This window comes from Xyrauchen texanus, chromosome 6 (assembly GCF_025860055.1).
Source record: "Xyrauchen texanus isolate HMW12.3.18 chromosome 6, RBS_HiC_50CHRs, whole genome shotgun sequence".
NCBI lineage: Eukaryota > Metazoa > Chordata > Actinopteri > Cypriniformes > Catostomidae > Xyrauchen > Xyrauchen texanus.
The window spans coordinates 45,076,020-45,103,196 of NC_068281.1; the positions used below are offsets into that span (position 1 = coordinate 45,076,020).

The window sequence follows — 27,177 nt, forward strand, 5'->3', positions numbered from 1 at the left end:
GTGTCTGTTGGTTGCACCTCTGTAGAGGTGCGGTTACCTTCCTGCTTGCCGTCCCCCTCGCCAGTTCTGTGCGCAGTTCATGTGGAGGAGTATTCCTCGGTCTCTGCCCTACATGTAAATATTTTAGTACATAATAACTGAATATATAGTTAGCAAACAAAAAAATAAAAAAATAAATTGCACACAAAAATAGTATACATTTAAGTGAAAGCTGTGGGAATTAAAATACACTTAATTATTTTTGTATTATAATTATCTGCCTCAGAGAATGCAATAAAATTTGTCTAGGCCTTCAGTGCAATTCACACCATTAAGACAGTTTCACAATGAATAAGACGCCGTATCATATGTGGCAGTCAACTATTAATACCAATTAACATTTTAAAACACGTCCACGCACGAAATCCAGAACCAAGGAGTTCTAATACAAAGAAAAAGCTCTCTAATAATATTTGCGATTTAAATTTTGCTTGCAATAAATTTTTATTCGTCAGGGTACACGGTTACTTTTCAAAACTTTCCAATTTGCTTGAAGTGAAAATGTGCAGTAACAAATAATTAAGAATAGGCAAGTGAGATCAAACTTTTATGTGTCCATCTGCGCTATTTTATAAATAATTTCAATGTAAACGTGTGCTAGATAGACGTCTTCGACGGCTTGTTTGTGTTTTTAGACGCCATGTCAAGTTAAAAGGAACAAACTGTTAAACGTCTTGAGTAGGGACACAAACGCTTTGCTCTTTTGTGGTTAATTTTAGTGCAAAAACAAATGCATTCAAGCATGTGAACAGCACATAACATGATTTAAAAACACTGCCCTGAAACACTGTCAACACATTACACAACCTCGCCAGTCCCTGGCCCAATAACTCTTCCACGCCCTAAAGGCCAGCAACTCTGATGTGTGTGCAAACTCCGCACTTTCAGTGCTTGGGCCCTATTAAAAATAATAATAATAATCCTTAGAAGGACAATAGGGCTCCGTACTTTCAGTGCTTGGGCCAAAATAATAATACAAATCTTAACAATTACAATAGGTTTCAGCGCTAAGCGCTTGAACCACTAAAAATCTTAAAAATTACAATAGGGTTTCAGCATAAGAGCTTGAGACCCTATTAAAAAACTTAACATTTGCAATAGGGTTTCAGGGCTAATCGCTTGAACCCCTAATAAGTTTTATTTATATAGAGCCTTTCCAAAAGCTCAAGGACACTTTACACTCCATATACATACATTTAACAGGACAAAGTATACATTAATATAAATTTCAACAGAAGTTACAATCTGAATTACAAAGGGGGAAATAAAACATCACTAAGTAATAGACAGATAATGAATGCACTGACAAAAGATGTGTTTTAAGTTGAGATTTGAAGATAGAAATAGACATGTCAATGAGGCTCTGAGGTAGAGATTTCCACAGTTTAGGTGAAACTACACTGAAGGATCTCCCACCAAAAGTGGATAGATGAAATCTAGGGACAGACAACAATTTGCAATCAGAAGAATGAAGTGTGTGTGCTGGTGTGTATTGATGCAGCAGATAATATATATAGCGAGGTGCCATATCATTGAGAGCTTTGTATGTCAATTTGTCTCATGTCAACTTAATATGGCATGAGACAGACAGCCAGGTAAGACTAAACAAGATGGAATAATCTGTGCAGAATACTTGGTGTTAGTGAGAAATCTAGCAGCAGAGTTTTGGATGTATTATAACCAGGCAATAGTTTTAGCCAGTAGGCCAGTAAAGGGGCAATTGCAGTAGTCGAGACATGATGATATGAAAGCATGAACTAGTGATTCTGCATCCTTCAAACTGAGAATGGGGTGAAGTCCTGCAATGTGACGTAGATGGAAGAAAGCCGTTTTAGTGATGGCTCTTATGTGGGCTCCAAAAGTAAGAGATGGATCGAAAGTGATTCCCAGATTCTTAATGGTTTTAGAGGGTTAGGTCAGATTTCCATCAATAGTGAAACAAATGTCAATATTTCTTATAAGTGTTTGTGGCCCAAAAATCATGATCTCAGTTTTGTCAGCATGGAATTTTTGTTAATACTGTTTAACCAAATCATTGATACAGGCAGTTAACGAGCTGATGTTTTTCATCAAAATGTGTGGATGTATAAATCTGGGTGTCATGAGCAAAACAGTGACAACTGAGACCATGACGACAGATGATCTGACATAGTGGGAGAACGTAAATTATGAACAGCAGTTCTAGTACAGAACCCTGTGGGATACCCTGAGTGAGACGAGCAGTAGGAGATTTGTTTTTCTTAATAGAGATGAAATATTGTCTGTTAGTGAGGTAGGAATGAAACAAGGATAGAGCAGTGCCAGTAATACCAATATCTGAAAGTCGGGAAAGGAGTGTTTTGTGGCATACAGTGTCAAAAGCAGAGCTCAGATCAAGCAAGATCAGAATACTAAGAAATCTAGAAATTGCTTTGTTCAATTCAGCAGTTGCTTGATAAAAGGGAAAAATCTCCACAAAACATGAGTAATAAACAACAAACAACAAAAGGTAAACATTCCCATTAGAACTCAGAGGAAATTGACCAATAATGTTGACTTCCAACATCTCCACAATTGGGGTACAGTAGTTTGAAGCAACTTTCCAACCGATCTTCAGATTTCAGGTTTGTGCAGCTGACACTGTTTGCAATAGCAAACATATTCCACAACATCTGGATTCATCACCGGCCAAAATATTGTAAGATTCTGTAGTCTCTTGCAAGTTTTGAATCGCCCTAGATGTCCAGCTAATGGGACTCTGCGGAAGTTCTGAAGGAGTTGTGAGCAAAGAGAGGCGGAATTGTAGATCTGATATAAGGTTTTATGTGATATTTGCATCACTCAGTAGATCTTATCCTCCAAGATAGTAAACGTGGTGGTAGCGTTGAAAATGATAGGTTGTCCTGTGTCCATAACTGTCATATAAAGGAGCTGGATCCCAGGATCTTATGCTTGTAATTTCCATATTTCCTCATCTGAAATTTACAAGTTTCTAATTACTAGAAACAAGGTAGCAAAGATTGACAATAGAGACCCAGGTTTCTCCACAGGAGTTTGGATCAGCACATGAATTTGACAATTTTCTGCTTTAGGGAATTAGGTGGCTCATTAAGAAGTTCACAAATGGGTTATACCACCCTACCATTCCAAGCAATATTTGGATGTCTTTGAGAGTGGTGGGTGTAATATATTCCTGCACTGCCTTGATTTTCTCTGGGTCAGCTTCCACTCCTGCCATTGAGACTATATGCCCAAGGAATTTCAAAGATGTACGGAAGTGACTCTTCTTCATGTTAACAGTGAGACAAGCTGCTTGACACTTGTCCAGAGCAGCTTGAACATAATGAAAGTGTCATTCAGCTGTTGGAGAATAATGATGTTCTCCAATTATACAAAACAACTGTTGCCACCAAGCTCTCCCAGGACTCATTCATCAACCTTTGAATGTTTGCTGGGGCATTTTTAAGACCAAAGGGCATAACGTTAAACTGGAAAAACCTAAGTGGACACATAAAAGCTGTCTTGTCCTTGCTTTCATCACCCATGAACACTTGCCAGTAACCACAGTTAAAATAAAACCAAAAGCCACTGGTACAGATCTGAAAGTTCTCGAGTAGTATACAACAAATATCGAGTCACTCACATTCCAAATATATATTGAGTAAAAGCCCAGAGAAAAAAAGTTGTCTTTTTGTTGGGGTGTCACTTAATAAGATAAAAAAAGAGCATATGCTTCCAAATTAAAACATTGCTCATGAGTCCAAATGCAATGTGATATGATGCATTGCTTAAAATAATCTCAAAGTCTCACAGAGAAAAGAGTCTCACAGGTTGAATCTCACAGTTGTGGTCTGCATTGATGCAAAGCATAGTTAAAGCCATGCCAGGCTACATCATAGGTTTGACGCAGACGTATAAATCTGCCTTTACACAGAATGGCAGCTCAATCAGCATAATGCAAAGCAATTCACCCACTTAATTGTACTTATTATTTTGAGAGAAATTTAACTTTTTTTTTTATTTCATCCCATTTACATAGCAAATAGAGGAGAACTTTGCTCACTGTGACAACACTGGACAATGCTTTTTTCTATGAGTCACTAGAGAGCCTGATTGGGTGAAACTCTTCCCACAAGTACAGTGGAACGGCTTCTCTCCAGTATGAACTCTCTCATGTGCTTTCAGGTTTCCTAATCTAATGAAACTCTTCCCACATGAAGTGCAGTGATACGGCCTCTCTCCAGTATGCATTCTCTCATGTGCTTTCAGGTTTCCTGAATAAGTGAAACTCTTTTCGCAGTAGGAACACTTGTAAGGTTTTTCTCCAGTGTGAATTATTTTGTGACATTCTAAGTCATAAACACTGTAAAAAGCTTTACCACACTCAGAGCACACTTGATCTCTCACACGGGTGTGCTTATTCTGGTGGTCTTCTAAACTGCACAGCTGTGAAAAATGCTTTCCACAAAGGGAACACGAGTAAGGCTTCGCAACTGAATGAATTTTCCAGTGTCTTCTTAAAGCTGATGCGGAAGACAATTTCTTTTTGCACTGATCACAGCAATATGACTTTTCTCCAGAGTGAAAAGACAAATGATTTTTAAGACTACGTCCCTGTCTGAAATTCTTCCCACATTGATGACATTTGAAAGGCTTTTCTCCAGTGTGAATTCTCATGTGACTATTAAGTGTTACTTTAAGTGTGAAACTATTTCCACATTGATGACATGTGTAAGGCTTTTCTCCAGTGTGAATTCTCATGTGACGCTTAAGATCAATTTTGTGTGCAAAACACTTTTCACACTGATGGCATGTGAAAGGCTTCTCTCCAGTGTGAATTCTTAGGTGATTACAAAGGTTGCTTTTATCTGCAAAACTCTTCATACAATGAGAGCAGGTGAAAGGCTTTTCTCCAGTGTGAACTCTCATGTGGCTATTAAGTTTTCCTTTACGTGTGAAACTCTTTCCACACTGAGAGCATGTGTAAGGCTTTTCTCCAGTGTGAATTCTCATGTGACGCTTAAGACCTTCTTTGAGTGCAAAACTCTTTCCACACTGATAGCAGATGAAAGGCTTCTCTCCAGTGTGAATTCTTAGGTGACTAAAAAGGTTGCTTTTATTTGCAAAACTCTTCATACAATGAGAGCAGGTGAAAGGCTTTTCTCCAGTGTGAACTCTCATGTGGCTATTAAATTTTCCTTTATATGTGAAACTCTTTCCACACTGAGGGCATTTGTAAGATTTTTTGACTTTTCTTTTTTGTGAGTGTTTCTTTTCAGTCTGTGGGCTACTAAAAGATTTTTCTCCAGTTATGAAATCATCAGGTTTCTGAGACTGATTTTTGTCCTCTTCATTCAGTTCCTCACTTTCCTCCTTCACTTTCATCAGCTCTAAAAAGAACACACAGTCAAGAGTTAATACAAGAGGGATATAAAACATAAAAATAAAACAAGTGAACTGTAAACAAATAGCACAAACTGAAATCAGGTATTAATTTCTATGTGATCTTTGACACTATTTACACCTAGTATTAAGATGTATTTTGGTGAAAAATGTGGTCAAGGCTAAATACAGGTCTAAATGGGGTCTATAAGGTTTTGTGATGTTTTGTTTTCATACTAAATGGTTAGCTTTGTCATTCTTTTGTAAAGTTGATTATCCAGGAATAGGCAACAAAGTTTGTCCTGCACCAATGATTGAAAATGAATTGTACCCTAGTGTTAATTCCCTTGAATTCGTGCTTTTAGAGACGTATTCATCTTTCATATTTTACAGAATTTATGATTTTGTGCTACATATAGAGGTGGGTATTGGCAAGGACTTCACGATACAATAAGCATTGTGGTACGATAAATATTGCAATATATTGCGATACTGCACAGTTCACTGAAAATGTAAAAGCAGAGCTGAAATACAAGTTACTGTGTATGATCTGGGTAGTTTTAATACATTACAATGATAAATCAGTGGACAAATAGTCAAAACAATAGAAATCAAAATTTCCTTTCCAATTGATTTTTTAGCTGCCATAACAAAATTAACCTGCACCAGTGCACACATTGATAATGAAAACAAACTGCATAAGATATTGAAAAAAGAAAATAAAGTACACAGTGAACTCACTAAGGATTGTGTGGGGCTAGTAGAGGACTGAGCTTAAATGTAAACATGAAAATAATGTGCATATGCTCCGGTACTCTTTATTGTCACTGAACACAATGAACTGAAAAGTACAGTGCATCCGGAAAGTATTCACAGCGCTTCACTTTTTCCACATTTTGTTATGTTACAGGCTTATTCTAAAATGTATTAAATTATTTTCCTCAAAATTCTACAAACAATACCCCATAATGACAACATGAAAGAAGTTTGTTTGAAATCTTTGCAAATGTATTAAACATTTGTATTTTTTTATCACATGTACATAAGTATTCACAGCCTTTGCTCAATACTTTGTTGAAGCACCTTTGGTACCAATTACAGCCTCAAGTCTTTTTGTGTATGATGCTACAAGCTTGGCACACCTATTTCTGGGCAGTTTCTCCCATTCTTCTTTGCAGGAGCGTCAGTGCACAGCCATTTTCAGATCTCTCCAGAGATGTTCAATCGGGTTCAAGTCTAGGTTCTGGCTGGGCCACTCAAAGACATTCACAGAGTTGTCCCATAGCCACTCCTTTGTTATCTTGGCTGTGTGCTTAGGGTCGTTGTCCTGTTGGAAGATGAACCTTCACCCCAGTATGAGGTCCATAGTGCTCAGGAGCAGGTTTTCATCAAGGATGTCTCTGTACAATGCTGCACTCATCTTTCCCTCGATCCTGACTAGTCTCCCAGTTCCTGCTGCTGAAAAACTTCCCCACAGCATGATGTTGCCACCACCATGCTTCACTGTAGGGATGGTATTGGCCAGGTTATAAGCGGTGCCTGGATTCCTCCAGACATGACACTTGCCATTGAGAATTTTGTTTCTCATGGTCTCAGAAACTTTTAGGTGCCTTTTGGCAAACTGCAGGCGGGCTGTCATGTGCCTTTTACTGAGGAGTGACTTCCGTCTGGCCACTCTACCATACAGGCCTGATTGGTGGAGTGCTGCAGAGATGGTTGTTCTTCTGGAAGGATCTCCTCTCTCTACAGAGAAATGCTGGAGCTGTCAGAGTGACCATCGGGTTCTTGGTCACCTCCCTGACTAAGGCCCTTCTCCCCCGATCGCTCAGTTTAGCCGGGCGACCAGCTCTAGGAAGAGTCCTGGTGGTTCCAAACTTCTTCCATTTACGGATGATGGAGGCCACTGTGCTCATTGGGACATTCAATGTTGCAGAAATTTTTCTGTACCCTTCCCCAGATCTGTGCCTCAATAAAATCTTGTCTCGGAGGTCTACAGACAATTCCTTGGACATCATGGCTTGGTTTGTGCCCTGACATTCACTGTTAACTGTGGGACCTTATATAGACAGGTGTGTGCCTTTCCAAATCATGTCAATCAACTGAATTTACCACAGGTGGACTCCAATCAAGTTGTAGAAACATCTCAAGGATGATCAGTGGAAACAGGATGCACCTGAGCTAAATTTTGAGTGTCATGGCAAAGGCTGTGAATACTTACGTACATGTGATTTTTTTCGTTTGTTATTTTTAATACATTTGCAAAGATTTCAAACAAACTTCTTTCATGTTGTCTTTATGGGGTATTGTTTGTAGAATTTTGAGGAAAATAATTAATTTAATCCTGTTTGGAATAAGGCTGTAACATAACAAAATGTGGAAAAAGTGAAGCGCTGTGAATACTTTCCGGATGCATTGTATGAGTAAAACATAGTGCAGATTAAGTATTATTATAAATAAAATATGATGTAAATAAACTGTAAACATAATGCAGTCCCATTCACATGTTATTGGCAAGTGTCCATTATATATTAAGATATTAACACTTAGTAAAAATTTTGATACAATGGAAGGCCTACTTTGACTTCAGATTCTTGTTAAGGAATAGAATTTGGTCAAGATGGTCTGGGGTAAGTGCACTCCTCTGAGCTGTGATAATATCCCCCACAGTAGAGAAAACTCTATGCGAGGAGATGCTAGTCCCCGGGATACACAGGTATCTCTTTGTGACAAGAGAGGATATTCGCTCTGATGCCCTTTCCACCAGTCAAGTGGATTGGCACCGAGTGGAAGGGGAGCTTCCTCCTTGTATCTTGCCATCTCCTCCTTTGCCTGGTCCTATGCGGTTTTCAATTTCTTTGCAGCACCTGCAGTAGGGGTGGACAACATAATAAATCAATACAAATATTATCACAATAAAGTATCATTCATCACTTTTATACATCTTTAATATTTCAAAATACATTATTTATAAACAGCATCAGTGAATTAATGACTTGGTGCAGCACCCTTTCATTACAGGGTGCTAGGGAAGTGCAATTCATTCAAGCAGAACACAATACACAAATGGGGCTTTTCCACTGCACGGTACAACTCGACTCTGCTCCCTTTTTGGGGGATTTGCACAGTGGATAGTACCTGGTACCTGATACTTTTTTTAGTACCACCTCGGTCAAGGTTCCAAGTAAGCCGAGCCAATACTAAATGTGACTTAAAAATCCTGCAGATCACTGATTGGTCATGGAGAATCGTCACTACCAGCGTCACTGGATTTCCGACACCACCCGCTAGTTTTAAAGTGCGATACAGCGATAGCAGTATAATTTGTTCACACGACTTTCGAATTGTGAAAAAAGAAATGGCTGTGCACAAAACCTTGCCGTGGTCATAAAGGAGGTGTCGACGGTCCACTCGTTAGCGATGAGCAAAACTTTCAGGAAGTGTCTCGGCTGTTGGCCGCACACGGCTTAAAACCAGATCTACCAACAGTGTAGGGAAAAAAGTGACTACAGAACCATCAAGGAAAAGTGGAAGTGGTTAGACCAAATGGACGCTATCTAAACCGGCGAGCAATGGGAGGGAGAGTACCCTGGACTGGCGTTGATCCACGATGGAGGATGGTAAGTTTTGTTACGTTAACTCTATACTCTGCTTGAAAGCTTCACTTTATTTAGTTGACCAGCTACTGGAAGCTTTCTTCTAAAACAACCAGGCCAATTTAACTGTTACACTTGTGTAATATCACCATGCAACAACTGCTTTATGCAGCACAATGAGCTAGTAGCTAACAGCTAGCGGTCGTGTTATTGTTTATGGTCAGTAATGTTTGTGTCACGTTTAAGATTATGTCACGGCAGTAGAGGCGGCGCAACTATGATGATCAGCCTATAATCCCACCCACGTTGAGGTGGCACTAAACTGCAGTGGAAACGCAAGCTCAGAAAAGTAAAGCGAGTCGAGTTGTGTCGAGTTGAACCGTAACGTGCGGTGGAAAAGTGCCATTAGCACATATATTTTTCAGACATGTTTATATGATGAGACAATGGGTATTCTTTGTAGTTTTCCCAGTAGCCTTCAAAGTATTATCACACTAACCTGCAGCATATGTTTGACAAAGTAGGTCATAAAATGACTATAAAATGCCTTGATCTCTTGGATGGTACTGCAGAGATGTCTTTTTGCACAGGGCATTGATTGCTGTCCTCATCTTCATCTGGCACCACATTCACAATCACATCACATGGTGCTTCATGGAGTGGTGGTGGCGTAGTGGACTAAAGCACATAACTGGTAATCAGAAGGTCACTGGTTCAATCCCCACAGCCACCACCATTGTGTCCTTGAGCAAGACACTTAATCCAAGTTGCTCCGGGGGGATTGTCCCTGTAATAAGTGCACTGTAAGTCGCTTTGGATAAAAGCGTCTGCCAAATGCATAAATGTAAATGTAAATCACTCTTTGTCTCCACTCCAGTCTCATTCTGCTGAAAAACAGCAAAAAAAATAACATTAGCTTTAGAGAATAAGTAAATATTAATTCCAATACAATAACAATTTGTACTATAAATGTTTGACTATCTTTCAATGGTATTTGTGCTTTAAATACTGAAAATGTGAATGGATATTTTTAAATGTTGTATTGATAAATATTAACAGCAGTATAATATTTTAGTTAATGGCATTCTTTTTCCTACCTGTAATGCCCCTTTACTCCTTGTAGCTTCTGCAGTGATTCTAGCATTGATGTCCTGGTGTTGGTCTTCTGAAAGGAAGGGCAGGGCCTTAAACCTCGGATCCATAGTTGAGGCCACATAAAGAGTCTCCTTGTTCAAGAACCTCTTGTTAAGATCCTGGCATATGGCAGATTTGATTTCCTTTGTCAAGTTGGAATCAGCTGGGCTGTCTTGTAGATCATGGATCAGCTGGGCAAGGAGTGGTGCTACAACTTATAGTGTTGGAGAGGTCTTCTCTGACATGACAAGTGTAGCTACCTTCATGGGCTTCATAGCAGTGATAACTTCTTCAGAAGCTGTTATATCTGACTCACAGAGGGTGCAGATCTCCTTTGTCTTTCTCACCTCAGCTGAAAGGAGGGCAGCATGGAAGGCTGGCTGCTGTTCTAAGAAGTGGTGCAGCATGTCATGGGTACAATTCCATCTGGTAATGATGTCAGTGAGCAATTTGTGTTGAGGCAGATTTAGCAGCTTTTGTTTTTCCACACAGTACACAGCTGGCTGTGGAGCTGCATCTGAAAAAGATGGTTATTCTTCTCACTCTTCCCAGCAATCGTGCGACTGGTTTTAGCTGCAGTGCGTGTTGTGAAGCCAAATTCAAGGTATGCGCGAAACATTTAAAATGTAGCAAACCAGCTAGCTGCGCTGCGATGGTCATGTTTGATGCATTGTCTCTAACTATAGCGGGGTCCTTGCTTTTATGTCCCATTCCTCTAATGCGCCTTTCAACAGCTCGGTGATCTGACAAGATGCGCACGCAAGTTGGTTGTGTTACCTGAATATTTACAGCAGCGTCACAAAGCTTGCATATTGCATAGGTTTTATCCCAGGTTTGTTTTTAAAACCGAAGTGCACCCACACATTGGCTTTATATTCTGAAGAGGCCGCTGTAATTTTGTCAGTTGCATCTGCCATGCTGCTTCCAGCTTTTCAATAAAACATAAAAATGTCACCCGGCAATTCTTGGCAGCTAGCTGTACTGCGACATCTACAGGAACGAAGCTTGTAGTTCACCATGATTTTTTTTTGCTGGAAATCGATGTAGCATATCACGAAAATAAATATTGCAATATATTTAGCAAAGCCCTAGCTACATAGTACATAGTTACTTCAAATGGCCCAATCACAACAACTTAACTGTTTTTTGCATCCTACTACCACAAGTTTCTTTCCCACACCTGAACGCTCCAGCTGAATTTAACTCCATGTTCACCTGCTCTCTGCCCGCAGTGATTTTCTTCCTGACCGCTCTCGTTCCCGCATTTCCACATATAGCAAAAGCCATACAAATAGACAACAATTTAATACAAATAATATTTTTTTTTGTTGCATTTATTAATTAATAAAATAAAAAAAGAGATCCACATTGGATATTTCAGGATATTCATTCACTGTCCGCTCCCTTCCACATCTCATGTAAATACAGTCCGCTCCCACCTTCAACTCAGAAATGTGACCCGCGCCACAAGAAACCTAATCTAATCAGGAATGCAGACCTCTACTGCAAGGGTCACTAAAGTCCCGCTAACTCTCACTGTTTAAGTTAGTTTTTCTATATTTCTACAGTTTAAATGTTTTAAAGCTCCAGTGATTTTATAACAACAACCACCAAATCTGGTGAACTGCCTGAAAGTTTGTTAACTTCATGTTCCTCAGGAGTCATTAAAGAAAAGTCAAGAATGAACACCAACCTCTTTGTTCCTCAGTATCTTCATTCTTCAGTCTGAATGGTTCTGAAATACTGATGTCTTCTCTCTCCTCTTTCAACTCCTCTTTAATAAACTCCATCTTCTCTGGAGCACTTAAGCAGGTTCCAGAAGGTATTTGGTGTTGGTTTTGCTTTGTTAAACCTGTAAAACAGAATTTAAACTTAAAATAAAACTAGATTAAAACAGTTAATCCTGATTTATCACATGATTTTTTAAACGTAATGCATTCAGATTCTCTTTAATATAAAGACACCAGTCAGAGGTCCGGTGCAGAAGTGCTCTTTACTCATCTCACTCTCTATCTGTCTCCTGCCATCACACATTTAACACAAGCTGGGTTTCTATCCACATATTTTTATATGCATTTTTGGATATCACACAAAAACTGCTCTATGGATACAACAAGATGCAAATAAAATCTCAAAAATGTGCATAAAAAAACGCTTGCTTGAAGTGTATATATATTTTTATTCGATAAGAAGAAATGCACAACTGATGGAATCACTTTAATGAATAAACTCCTGTTCCATTTATTATGAACACAAGATATGCATTTTTTTTTTTTAAATCACTGAATAATTTGTTCATAACTGGATTAACCTGCGGACCAATCAGCGCATCTGAAATGTTGCTCTGATCATCCTGAAATAACGGTGTCTAAAAAAAAAAAAAACCTGCAAATAATTCAAATATAAACTTGATGTGTCGAAGAGCGGGTTTACTTAAACTTAAAAAACGTAACTTAATGGACACCAACCTCTTTGCTTCTCAGTATCTTCATTTTTCATGACATTTGAACTGCATGATTCTGGATAACTCATGTCCTCACTCTCTTCTTTAATAAACATCATTTTACAATGTTTTATCTCGCAGATCTCAGTTGAAACACCTGGAGTTATTCCTGTTCGTGTTGAAACAAGTCTTCGTTTAGGATGATGACAATATTATACAGGAATCCGATGCTCGAATAATGTACAAACAAAGAAAACAACAATGCAGGTTTATGAGTATCAATAGAGAAGGTCGTAGTTTTTGCGTCTCTGCAAACGTGTGCTAAACGTCATCTAATATGGAAACTTTGGTGTATTTATTTTACTCATTTGTGCAGTCATTTGTTTAAAAGTTCATGTTTATCAGAACTCTGCAAATCACTCTGAGCTCCGCCGTGTTTGTATGACGTCATACAACAGCAACTCGGAGGGGACATTCTGAACCGCTTGTCCTGGAAAACCCTTAAAGGGATAGTTCACCCAAAAATAATAAATTATCTTATCATTTACTCACCTTAATGCATCTCGGATTTATATAACTACATTTTTTCTGCTCTACACAAATCAAAATTTGTATAAGAATATCTCACAATTATGTGATTTAGTTAGAGATAATTTTGATCCCATAATAAAAAGTGTGATGTTGGCAGGTGGGCTTCATTACATTTATCTATGATTGGGAAGGTTAATGTTATTAAAATGAATTATATTCCAAAATGTAACTACCTGCTGCAATCTATCCCTGTAGATGTCCCCCTCTCTTATTTCAAACAATTTGATAACGTAGCGAAGTCCTTTCTTTGGAATGATAAGCGCCCCAGGTTACATTTCAATAAGTTACATAGGCCAATTGACAAAGGTGGGCTAAGCCTACCCAAGATTTTGTTTTATTATTATGCGTTTAGTCTTAGACCCATTGGCCTTGGCATTGGTCACTCCCACCTGAAAGAGTCCCTGAACAAGATGTCCTTGCCCCTATTTCGGGGGTCTTAAAGACACACCCACCTGCTGGCAATGCCAATCAGAAGATAAGATAAGAGACGCAACGCATGTTTTTTTTAGGGGATGTGTTAAGATACAAGAATTTTGGTTGAAGGTTCAGAGTTTTGTGTGTGTTGGGCACTCTGGTTTCATTTTGCCCCAGACTCTGTATTTAAGGCAATTGTGCAGTCAACAAAATAGTGGATAAACACATAAATAAATTGGGTTCTGACCAGTGTAATGACAGGCAGACAGACTGAAATCGACTGGAGCACCCTCATTTCTGCAGTGCTGCATGGAGATAGGGAGGGTGGCTGTTTTCGAGGACGTGTCATATAAAAGACTGGGGATCTAGGATTCATTTGATGGAAAATGGGGCAGTTATTTGGAGTTTTGGGGGACTCTCTGGGAGGGGCTGTGGAGAGTGAGGCTTAGTTTTAGATGTGTATAAATATTATATAAATTTTATTATTATTATTTTCTTTGTGTGTGTGTGTGTGTGTGTGTGTGTGTGTGTGTGTGTGTGTGTGTGTGTGTGTGTGTGTGTGTGTGTGTGTATTATGTGTGACCAAGGGGATGTTCGTTGGAGGTCGGGGCATGGTTATTGAACGGGGAGGGGTAGAAGAGGGAGTTAAATGTTGATTCAATGCATATTTATTTCTCTTTGTCAACTACTTGAACCAATAACAAATGTTAATAGGAAAAGACTCAAATGCAGAGCAGTGTAATGGGCTTTTAATACTCACAAAATATAACAAAAAACAAACTAAAACTAACCCTAAGTGTCAAAAACACAGTCCAGGGAATCATAACAATTACGGGCTGGGCTGGTCAAGGAACCGACAGGAATCCTAGAAAATCCTCCTCACTTTCTTCAGCAAAGATATCAAGTACTATTTTTATTTCCAATTTATTAAGCTCTTTTATTTCAGCATCATTAAATTCCTGGAATTCCTCCCTTTCACTCTCTTCAGCAAAGACGTCAAATACCTTCTGTTTTTCATTTTCCTCTTTCAGTCTGGTTTCAGCATCATGCAATTTTTTTCAGTTCAGCAGCTGAGGAATAACACGGTGTGGTGATGGGGGCGTGGTCGTGTGTCTGTTTGCGGCAGAGAGGGAGTGGTTTGGCTCATCAAGCTGATTGACATGATCTCTAACAGCTGTTTCCTGTTACAGTGATAGTGAGGAGAGGCCTCAAAAGCAGCCGGAGAAACATGCCAGAGAGCTGAGAGAGAGAGAGTGGGACACGAGTGTGCAGTGTTCTAATATTTTTAGAAGCTGAATCTCAAGAAGTTTATGCTGACAGTTTTTTTACTCTGAACTTTTTGAAATAAGAAACGTACTGTGGAAGGCAGAAAAATAAAAGCCTACCTGAAGTGTGACACTGCTTCCCATCTCCTCCTTTCCCATAGCTGAACCTGAAGGAGTGTTACACTGGTGCCGTGACCTGGATTCGAGGAGAAACATTGTCATGGTGTCCTCACCACTGGGAGAGATGATCAAGACCATCGGCGGCATCAAGCAGAACCAGAATTAGGCCTTTGTCAAACTGTGGCTGGAGCAGGAGCAACACTTTCAACTCCAGTTCCAGGCTTAACTGGAGGACTGCATTCCAGAGCCTGATCAGACACAAGGGGGTTGCTGCTATGGTCCCGGAGCCCACCCCGACAGTCCAATCCGGTCACCCTCATCAAAATGGGGTTGGCCAATGATCCCGAAGCATATCTCAACCTCTTAAAGAAAACAACAGAGGTTCCAGGACCGACATTTCCATGACTGTTGCCCTTTAATGGAGATAGGTACTCTGGTTTGGCTTCCCGATGCTCCACAAGCCCAAAATGACATAAGGGAGAGGGTCCCCGCCCTCAGGGAGTTCCCTGAAGGGGATTTCCCTCTAGAGCAGTCACATTACAAGTCCCTCAAACACGCATTTGACCAATTGAGAGTATTCAGTGGCCAACAGCTCCAACCTAACGTGGTGGTTACATGCATGTACTTTTCAATTATTAAAGACAGGTTGTATCAAGTGACGCAGGACACTCAATATGGAAATATATGGATGTTTTCCATTGTTTTCAAGTTTCCTCAAAGACAAAAGAAACAAACTTAGAGCCTTAGTCAGAAAGGATAAAATCAGGTATCCCCCATCTGGTGAAGATGTCCTCTGTCATTATTCTAATGATCAATTCAGAGTAACAAACCACAAAAAACAAAAGGTAAAGTTTCCCATTAGAACTCAGATGAAATGGACCCATAATATTGACTCCCAACATCTCCCACGGTTGGTGTACTCTAGTTTGTTGCAACTCTCCAACCGATCTTTTACTTTCAAGTTTGTCAAGCTGACACTGTTGGCAATAACAAACATATTCCAAAACATCTGGATTTATCACCAGCCAAAATACAAGATTCTGTAGTACTTATGAGTGAAGAGAGGTGGAAATGTATGTCTGATATAAGGTTGTATGTGGTAGTTGCATCACTCTGTAGATCTTATCCTCCAAGATAGTAAATGTGGTGGTAGCGTTGACAATGATAGATTGTCCTGTGTCCATAATGGTCATAAAAAGGAGCTGGATGCCAGGATATTCGTCTTGTACTTTCCATATTCCTCATCTGAAATTTGCAATTCTCTTATTGCTTCATTCTTGGCTGACAACAAGGTAGCACAGATTGGCAATGGAGACCCAGATTTCTCCACATGAGCTTGGATTGGGCATCTGGGACTGTGTTATACTTTTTGCTCAACATGAATTTGACACTTTTCTGTTTTAGGGAATTAGGTGATACCACTCTACCATTCCAAGCAATCTTTGAAGATATTTGATAGTCGTGGGTATAATAAATTCACAACAAGGTAGCACAGATTGGCAATGGAGACCCAGATTTCTCTACATGAGCTTGGATAGGCCATCTGGGACTGTATTATACTTTTTGCTCAACATGAATTTGACACTTTTCTGTTTTAAGGAATTAGGTGATACCACTCTACCATTCCAAGCAATCTTTGAAGATCTTTGATTGTCGTGGGTATAATAAATTCATACACTGCCTTGATATACTCTGGGTCAGCTTCCACACCTGCCGATGAGACTATATGCCCAAGGATTTTCAAAGACGTAAGGAAGTTACTCTTCTTCATGTTAACAGTGAGACTAGCTGCTTGAAGCGTGTCAAGAACAGCTTGAACATAATGAATGTGTTGTTCAGCTTTTGGAGAATAAATAATTATATTATCCAAATATACAAAACAAATGTGATGTGTTAAGATCTAACAATTTTGTTTGAAACAACTGTTGCCACCAGTCTCTCCCATGGCTCATTCATCAACCTTTGAATTGTTGCTGGGGCATTTTTAAGACCAAAGGGCATAACGTTAAACTGGAATAACCCAAGTGGTCACACAAAAGCTGTCTTGTCCTTGCTTTCATCATCCATGAACACTTACCACTAACCACAGTTTAAGTCCAAGGTCCAAAAAGCCCCAAACACCCTCCAGCTAGAGATTTATAGTAAATTAGCGACTTTGTGTCAGGGTATATTTACAACTGTCAGCATTCATCACCAATAATATGTAAGAATTATATAATGGAATGCTAAATGTAATCTTGGCCACATTCGACCACCATTACATAAAGCATAAATGACAAATTATCAGATTAGAAATCTGAAGAAAAATTCTCCCTCATTAAATATGCATTTGTTTTATCTGCTGACAATTTACACTGATCAGCTACAACATAAAAACCACCTGTATAATATTGTGTAGGTCCCCCCTCGTGCCACCAAAACAGCACCAACTCGCATCTCAGAATAGCATTCTGAGATTATAGTCTTCTCACCACAATTGTACAGAGCGGTTATCTGAGTTACAGTACACTTTGTCAGTTCGAAGCAGTCTGGCCATTCTCTTGACCTCTCTCAACAACAAAGCATTTCCATCCACAAAACTGACCCTCACTGGATACTTTTTGTTTTGGGCAGCATTTTGGAATGTCACGTGGAGCTGAAGGTAAAATCTGATTTCACATGTTCCAGTGATACCAGCTGTTTCATTCTGTCCTTTTTTTTACACAGAATGGACTGTTAACGCAGATCTAGTTGCATACACTCACTTTATTAGACAACTCACACAACACATATGCTTGAGCATGCATACAGGCAAGGCTCTACCAGTGTCACAATGAATACAGTCCGTGGTGCAACAACAACCATCCCAACACCAGCAATAATTATATTGTAAGATTGTTACAATTGCCATTCATTATACGTAAATTGTGAATGAGTAAATATGTGAACGATTTCAGAAAGGGCTATAGTTTTGGCCAAAAGCAATAGGAAGTGTAATAGAAAGTGAAATAATCTAAATCATACTAGTTTGAGATGGTAGAAGGGTGAGAAAATGATGAGAATTTTCATTTTTGGGAAAAATATTTTTTAATAATGAAGTTTTGAGAGTAAGTCATTCCCTGGTAGCACACATATATCACCCATACATCTATTTGATGCGTGTTTACATCTTGAAGACATTTTTTTAATACAACTGCAAAATTTGTTGCATTTCATAGCATCAACAACACTAGATTAATAAACTTAACAATTAATGGATTCCAATCTATTACATTATTGTAGTATTAATAACAAGTTCAAAGTATTGGAACATGTTCTGCATTACACATGTTTTCTGCCATGCAGACAGAAAATAAATCATTGATATACAGTGCATCCGGAAAGTATTCACAGCGCTTCACATATTCCACATTTTGTTATGTTACAGGCTTATTCCAAAATGGATTAAATTCATTATTTTCCTCAAAATTCTACAAACAATACCCCATAATGACAACATGAAAGAAGTTTGTTGGAAATCTTTGCAAAATGATAAAAAATAAAAAAAAATCCCATGTACATAAGTATTCACAGCCTTTGCTCAATACTTTGTTGAAGCACCTTTGGCAGTTATTTTTGGGCAGTTTCTCCCATTCTTCTTTGCAGGACCTCCCAAGCTCTATCGGTTGGATGGGGAGCGTGCACAGCCATTTTCAGATCTCTCCAGAGATGTTCAATCGGGTTCAAGTCTGGGTTCTGGCTGGGCCACTCAAGGACATTCACAGAGTTGTCCCATAGCCACTCCTTTGTTATCTTGGCTGTGTGCTTAGGGTCGTTGTCCTGTTGGAAGATGAACCTTCACCCCAGTCTGAGGTCCAGAGTGCTATAGAGCAGGTTCTCATCAAGGATGTCTCTATACATTGCTGCATTCATCTTTCCCTCGATCCTGACATCCCCACAGCATGATGCTTTCACCACCATGCTTCACTGTAGGGATGGTATTGGCCAGGTGATGAGCGGTGCCTGGTTTCCTCCAGACATGACGCTTGCCATTCAGGCCAAAGAGTTCAATCTTTGTTTCATCAGACCAGAGAATTTTGTTTCTCATGGTCTGGGAGTCTTTCAGGTGCCTTTTGGCAAATTCCAGGCAGGCTGTCATGTGCCTTTTACTGAGGAGTGACTTCCGTCTGGCCACTCTACCATACAGGCCTGATTGCTGGAGTGCTGCAGAGATTGTTGTTCTTCTGGAAGTTTCTCCTCTCTCCACAGAGAAATCCTGGAGCTCTGTCAGAGTGACCATCAGGTTCTTGGTCACCTCCCTGACTAAGGCCTTTCTCCACAGCTCTAGGAAGAGTCCTGGTGGTTCCAAACTTCTTCCATTTATGGATGATGGAGGCCACTGTGCTCATTGGGACATTCAATGTTGCAGACATTTTTCTGTACCCTTCCCCAGATCTGTGCCTCGATACAATCTTGTCTCGGAGGTCTACAGACAATTCCTTGGACTTCATGGCTTGGTTTGTGCTCTGACATTCACTGTGGGATCTTATATAGACAGGTGTGTGGATTTCAAACAGTCTTCTTTCATGTTGTCATTATGAGGTATTGTTTGTAGAATTTTAAGGAAAATAATGAATTTAATCAATTTTGGAACAAGGCTGTAACGTAACAAAATGTGGAAAAAGTGAAGCGCTGTGAATACTTTCCGGATGCACTGTACGCACCTGACCAACACAAAATGGGTGTTGTTTTAATGCTTAGAAGCTGCACTTTTCATTTGGGCAATATAACGCTTAACGGCGGCTTTTTAATCTGATGATAAAATGTACAGTATAAGAAATGTTCTGTTTTCATAACATATTAAATTATTATTTACTTTACATCATACTGTCATACATACAGTCAAAACATGGTACAGATCTGAAAATTCTCAAGTAGTATCCAACAAATATTGAGTCACTCACATTCCAAATATATATTGAGTAAAAGCCCAGAGAAAAAAAGCTGGGTTTAAAAGTTGTCTTTTTGGCGGGTTTCACTTGTAACGTCATTAAACAACAATAACATAAAAAATAGAATAAAAAAAGAGCATATGCTTCCAAATTAAAACAATGCTCCTGATTCCAAATATATTGTGATATGATGCATTGCTTAAAATAATTTTGGAGAAATGTGACGCTACCTCTGATATATTTTTTGTCTTGCTGGGGTAATAAAGCGGACCAATCACAGTTGTTGTGGTCTACGTTTATGTCAAGCATAGTTACATTTTATGTAACTATGTATGTGCATGTCAGGCTACATCATAGGTTTGACGCAGAGGTATAAATCTGCCTTTACACAGAACGGCAGCTCAATCAGCATAATGCAAAGCAATTCACCCACTTGATTGTAATTTTTCTTTTGATGTTTTTTTTTATTTTTTATTCCAACCCATTTACATAGCAAAATAAAGATTTTGCTTACTATGACAACCCTGGACAATGCTTTTTTCTATGAGTCTGTAGAGAGCCTGATTGGGTGAAACTCTTCCCACATGAACTGCAGTGGTACGGCTTCTCTCCAGTATGCATTCTCTCATGTGTTTTCAGGTTTCCTGAAAAAGTGAATCTCTTTTTACAATGTGAGCACTTGTAAGGTTTTTCTCCAGTGTGAATTCTTTTGTGACATTCTAAGTCATTAACACTGTAAAAAGCTTTCCCACACTCAGAGCACACATGATCTCTCACACCGGTGTGTTTTCTCTGGTGCTCTTTTAAATTGTACAGCTGTGAAAAATTCTTTCCACAAAGTGAACACATGTATGGCTTCTCTATTGAATGAATTTTCCAGTGTCTTCTTAAAGCTGATACTGAAGAAATTTTTTTTTCGCACTGATCACAGCTATATGACTTTTCTCCAGAGTGAAAAGACAAATGATTTTTAAGACTACGTCCCTGTCTGAAATTCTTCCCACATTGATGACATTTGAAAGGCTTTTCTCCAGTGTGAATTCTCATGTGACTATTAAGTTTTCCTTTATGTGCGAAACTCTTTCCACATTGATGACATGTGAAAGATTTTTCTCCAGTGTGAATTCTCATGTGACGCTTAAGACCTTCTTTGAGTGCAAAACTCTTTCCACACTGATAGCAGATGAAAGGCTTTTCTCCAGTGTGAATTGTCATGTGGCTATTAAGCGTTACTTTATGTGTGAAACTCTTTCCACATTGATGGCATGAGAAGGTCTTTTCTCTAGTGTGAATTCTCATGTGGCTATTAAGTGTTCCTTTACGTGTGAAACTCTTTCCACACTGAGAGCATGTGTAAGGCTTTTCTCCAGTGTGAATTCTCATGTGACGCTTAAGAACTTCTTTGAGTGCAAAACTCTTTCCACACTGATGGCATGTGAAAGGCTTCTCTCCAGTGTGAATTGTCATGTGGCTATTAAGTGTTCCTTTACGTTTGAAACTATTTCCACACTGAAGACATGTGAAAGGCTTTTCTCCAGTGTGAATTCTCATGTGGCTATTAAGGTTTCCTTTATGTGTGAAACTCTTTCCACACTGAGGGCATGTGTAAGATTTTTTGCCTTTTCTTTTTTGAGTTCTTATTTGTGAGCGTTTCTTTTCAGTCTGTGGGCTACTAAAAGATTTTTCTCCAGTTATGAAATCATCAGGTTTCTGAGACTGATGTTTCTCCTCTTCATTCAGTTCCTCACTTTCCTCCTCCACTTTCATGAGCTCTAAAAAGAACACACAGTCAAGAGTCAATGCAAGAGGGATATAAAACATAAAAATAAAACAAGTGAACTGTAAACAAATAGCACAAACTGAAATCAGGTATTCATTTATATGTGATCTTTGACACTATTTACACCTAGTATTAAGATGTACACTCACCTAAAGGATTATTAGGAACACATACTAATACTGTGTTTGACCCCCTTTCACCTTCAGAACTGCCTTAATTCTACGTGGCATTGATTCAACAAGGTGCTGAAAGCATTCTTTAGAAATGTTGGCCCATATTGATAGGATAGCATCTTGCAGTTGATGGAGATTTGTGGGATGCACATCCAGGGCACGAAGCTCCTGTTCCACCACATCCCAAAGATGCTCTATTGGGTTGAGATCTGGTGACTGTGGGGGCCATTTTAGTACAGTGAACTCATTGTCATGTTCAAGAAACCAATCTGAAATGATTTGAGCTTTGTGACATGGTGCATTATCCTGCTGGAAGTAGCCATCAGAGGATGGGTACATGGTGGCCATAAAGGGATGGACATGGTCAGAAACAATGCTCAGATAGGCCGTGGCATTTAAACGATGCCCAATTGGCACTAAGGGGCCTAAAGTGTGCCAAGAAAACATCCCCCACACCATTACACCACCACCAGCAGCCTGCACAGTGGTAACAAGGCATGATGGATCCATGTTCTCATTCTGTTTACGCCAAATTCTGACTCTACCATCTGAATGTCTCAACAGAAATCGAGACTCATCAGACCAGGCAATATTTTTCCAGTCTTCAACTGTCCATTTTTGGTGAGCTCTTGCAAATTGTAGCCTCTTTTTCCTATTTGTAGTGGAGATGAGTGGTACCCGGTGGGGCCTTCTGCTGTTGTAGCCCATCCGCCTCACGGTTGTGCCTGTTTTGGCTTCACAAATGCTTTGCTGCATACCTCGGTTGTAACGAGTGGTTATTTCAGGCAAAGTTGCTCTTCTATCAGCTTGAATCAGTCGGCCCATTATCCTCTGACCTCTAGCATCAACAAGGCATTTTCGCCCACAGGACTGCCGCATACTGGATGTTTTTCCCTTTTCACACCATTCTTTGTAAACCCTAGAAATGGTTGTGCGTGAAAATCCCAGTAACTGAGCAGATTGTGAAATACTCAGACCGGCCCGTCTGGCACCAACAACCATGCCACGCTCAAAATTGCTTAAATCACCTTTCTTTCCCATTCTGACATTCAGTTTGGAGTTCAGGAGATTGTCTTGACCAGGACCACACCCCTAAATCCATTGAAGCAACTGCCATGTGATTGGTTGATTAGATAATTGCATTAATGAGAAATTGAACAGGTGTTCCTAATAATCCTTTAGGTGAGTGTATTTTGGTGAAAAATGTGGTCAAGGCTAAATACAGGTCTAAATGTGGTCTATAAGGTTTTGTGATGTTTTGTTTTCATACTAAATGGTTAGCTTTGTCATTCTTATGTAAAGTTCATAATCCAGAAATAGGCAACAAAGTTTGTCCTGCACCAATGATTGAAAATGAATTGTACCCTAGTGTTATGACCGCACAGATCACCATGACAACCTCAGCGCTTGAGTGCCACCAGCGAAGATATGCATGTAAACTTATCAACGAATTTAAAACATTGAATTGGGGAGAAAGGGGGATAAAATACAAAATAAAAAGCATTATTAAGAGGTAAAAATTTCACCACCAGCAGATTTGACCGACGGAATCATAGAAAAAGACTCTCTATGCTATCTAGCCATAAGCTTCCCTGCTTTGTCCCCCAACTCAAATTATGACTGTCTTGCCACTTTCTCTTGGTACTTTTAATATTCCCTTCCATTTCCATGAGTTTTCATGCTTTGGATTTTTTGATGAATGAGGCTTACTTTATGATCCGACCCCTAAGAACTGCCTAAAGTGCCTCCCAAGCCATGCCTACAGTGGATACTGGGGACCAGTTGGTCTCCATATAAACATTGATTTCAGCCTTTAACAGTTGTTGGAAATCAGGATTTTGCAAAAGGGATGCATTAAAGCACCCCTTTTCAGTGGCAACACCTCTAAACACACCAGGGTGTGATCTGAGACCAAGTTGTTTCCAATTGAGCAATCAACAACAGATGAAATGAGGGACTTAGATATATAAAAAAATCTATTCTATGAATTGATGAAAAGAATGTATAGTCACTACCCGATGGGTTCTTAAGTTCAAAAGACCAAATTTGTACACATCCAGTGAACCGCCAATGTTGCTCTAGGGGGATACACAATTTTGCTTCAATATGATCAAGGACTGAGTCCATCAATAGATTAAAGTCTCCTCCCAATATTATATTATGAGGGGTGCCAGTGGCTTGCAACATCCCTTCAAGATCTATAAAAAACGTTGCCATCGGATTGCTCAAGTCTGGTTTTTCTAAACAGATTTTGTGAGACAGAATTACAAACCAGAAGAAAATCTATAAAACAATTTCAGCCAATAGGCAGAATAAACAAAAAGAATGTGTAGATTCGTCCGCATAACTGTCCCGAAGGTGTGTTCCTCCACAAAACAAACTCCAGCCTCTAGGGGAACCAGCACACACACACACAACAAAAAACTTTGTTTTCTCGGATAGTCAAACAAATGTTCAGTGAGCTGGCTTTTACATGAGCGCAGCAGATGACTTAAACCTTCCAATGTCCTGCAAAAAATACAAAACAAACTCCAGCCACTAGGCGGAACCAGCACAAAAAAAAAAAAAAAACGGTGCCCAGTTTCCTTGAACAGTCAAGTGAATGATCCGTGAGTCAGGTCCACTCGGCTGCAAAGCAAGCACCACACAATGACTTACTCATTCCATTGACTTTATGAAGGACAATGCTTGCTGTGGGCATGCAAATATTTTGCAGTCATACTTAGCATCTATTCTCATCATGGTCGGGAACATCCATGCAAAGGCCACCGTCCATCGATGCAACAGTTTCTTGAAGGAGTGTTATTCCACAAAACAAACTCCAGCCACTAGGCGGAACCAGCACAAAAAGAAACAAAAAAGGCACCCAGCTTCCTCGGATGGTCAAGTGAATGTTCAGTGAGTCAGGCTCACTTGGCTGCAACGTGAGAGTCACACCATGACTTACTCATTCCATTGACTTTATGAAGTACAATGCTTGCTATGGGCATGCAAATATTTTGCGGCCATCCTTAGTATCTATTCTTAATATGGCCGGGAACATCAGTGCAAAAGCGACCTTCCATTGATGTAAGAGTTTCTTGCATTCCTTGAATTGATCAAGTTTCTCTCTTGTTGATTTCGCAATACTGGGAACAAGAAAATGTGGTTATGCCAAGAAAGCCTTTCTTTGCTCCTCGCTTTGTGTAACACGAGATCTTTATCGGATCTCAGAAATTTGGCCAGAATTGATCAGGGCCTGTCTCCCTCTGCAGATCTCCTAGCCAGAACAATGTGAGCCTGCAAGATTTCCCGCTTATGGCCTGTTACGTTGGGCAGACTCGAAAAGAACACGTCCAGAATTTCCAACAATTCGGACGTTGTTTCAATGATTATGATTCTCCCAAACGTGTTCTAATCTGCCTTGATCACTAGCGGATTAGCAGCTAATTCCCTCTCCAATGACTCCAGATAATCAATACGTTTCTCAACATCTGACACTCTTGTAACCACCTCAGTGAATTTCATCTCCATGGCAGTGATCGATTGACATATAACAGCAAGATCCTCAAAGTCAGCAACGACCTTCGTGAGCATTGCCGTCATGCTCGACAGTTGACTCTGAACCTTTTCCACTTTACAAATTGAGTCCTGGGCTCGAAGCCTCCAGAGGGGCTTCAGCTTGCGCAATTAAGTGTCTTTTAATGTCTCCGGAGCCAGAGGATTTTGAATTCTTTGACATATTTTCTTCCTAGTACAATTATGAATCAGGATGTATCGAATCTCACCAGGTTATGAGCAAGTATTAAAAACAGCAAAGTGCACAGAGCTCGCGTTCACACGTCTGCCCTCGCATTGCATCACGTGACCTCCTGAATTAGGGATGTTAATGATTCATTGAAAATCGATTAATTGTCGTTAATAATTTGAGCGATTAAGCTAATCGATCGTCAATTAATACATTTCAGGACAAATGCGAAGTAATCATGCCAGCAGACGTTGATAAGGCTGTCTATACAGTCACCCACCGCTAGAGGGTGCTTGCGCTCTGCATGTCACTTATCCAAATCACAGAAGAGATGTAGCACATATCAGAGAGGAAGCAGCTTAATGTAAACAATGTTGGAGCGTTTATCTATAAATTAACATAAATCTTTTCTGCACATACCGTGATAAGTGTGTTCAAGTACCACATGAAAACAAGCACTGTTGATCTCCTTGTTTCATCCCAACCTACAATTACGTCAGCGATAACTGGGAAATCATGAAGGTACATTCAACTGACATCACACGATCACCAGAGAAGCGGTATATAAATATACTGTGTTAACGCAGCTTGTTATGATTTTAATTAATTTCTAATAAAAAATAAATAAATATATATGTCCAATTATATATCTTATTATAGAAGTTACTACTAACAGTATTTTATTAACAGAAACTAAACAATTCCCAGCTACCATGGATAACATTCAGTATTTTCATTGTGTCATATTTGTTGAGGAAAGATATTCAGATCAGATCCAAGCAGGTCAAAAGTTTTTCAGTTCTTCAGTGTAAGAAGCCAATGGGTCACAGCAAGGGTCACTCGAGTTCAGCTAAGTCTCCCTGTTTGAAGTTATTTTTTCTATATGTCTGTAGTTTAACAGTTTTAAAGCTTGTATGATTTTATAACAAAACCCACCAAATCTGTTGAACTGCCTGAAGGTTTGTTAACTTTCTCAGCATTCATCAAAGAAAAGTCAAGAATGGACACCAACCTCTTTGTTCCTCAGTATCTTCATTCTTCAGTCTGAATGGTTCTGAAATACTGATGTCTTCACTCTCCTCTTTCAACTCCTCTTTAATAAACTCCATCTTCTCTGGAGCACTTAAGCAGGTTCCAGAAGGTATTTGGTGTTGGTTTTGCTTTGTTAAACCTGTAAAATAGAATTTAAACTTAAAATAAAAATAGATTAAAACAGTTAATCCTGATTTATCACATGATTTTTTAAACATAATGCATTCAGATTCTCTTTAATATAAAGATACCAGTCAGAGGTCTGGTGCAGAAGTGCACTTTAGTCTATTATGATGGACTTCAGAAGATGCACTGATGCCAACTCCAACCATAAGACATGGGATACTTCATATGCCACTACCTGAACCTTGGACTTAGGATGGACCTCACCGAAATTACTGGCCGGTTGAATTGCGATGCACCTCACTGATGTCTGCCTGCATCACTTTGGTCTATTGATGGAATACACTCTTGAATTGGAATACATAGACTATCAATTAATTGCCAACAAAACATTTAAAAAGCCATCTAACAAGGACAAATGCATCTATGTTAACTTCTGCACTTAATACAGGATGGACTTCAAAGAAATTAA

At 39.4% G+C, this 27,177-nt stretch overlaps 1 protein-coding gene across 1 annotated transcript in view; it reads right to left on the minus strand.

Moving 5' to 3' along the window:
• Window positions 1-597: 597 nt before the first annotated feature.
• The window catches only part of LOC127645739 (zinc finger protein 721-like), a 402,751-nt gene continuing 376,171 nt past the window's right edge, over window positions 598-27,177 (minus strand). The window contains exons 6-10 of the mRNA XM_052129400.1: window positions 20,394-21,642; window positions 14,961-15,036; window positions 12,596-12,782; window positions 11,821-11,979; window positions 598-5,408 (exon numbers count right to left, since the gene is read on the minus strand). Coding sequence (XP_051985360.1) covers window positions 4,078-5,408; window positions 11,821-11,979; window positions 12,596-12,782; window positions 14,961-15,036; window positions 20,394-21,642 — 3,002 coding nt within the window. The 3' untranslated portion in view covers window positions 598-4,077. The remainder of the gene's footprint in view (window positions 5,409-11,820; window positions 11,980-12,595; window positions 12,783-14,960; window positions 15,037-20,393; window positions 21,643-27,177) is intronic.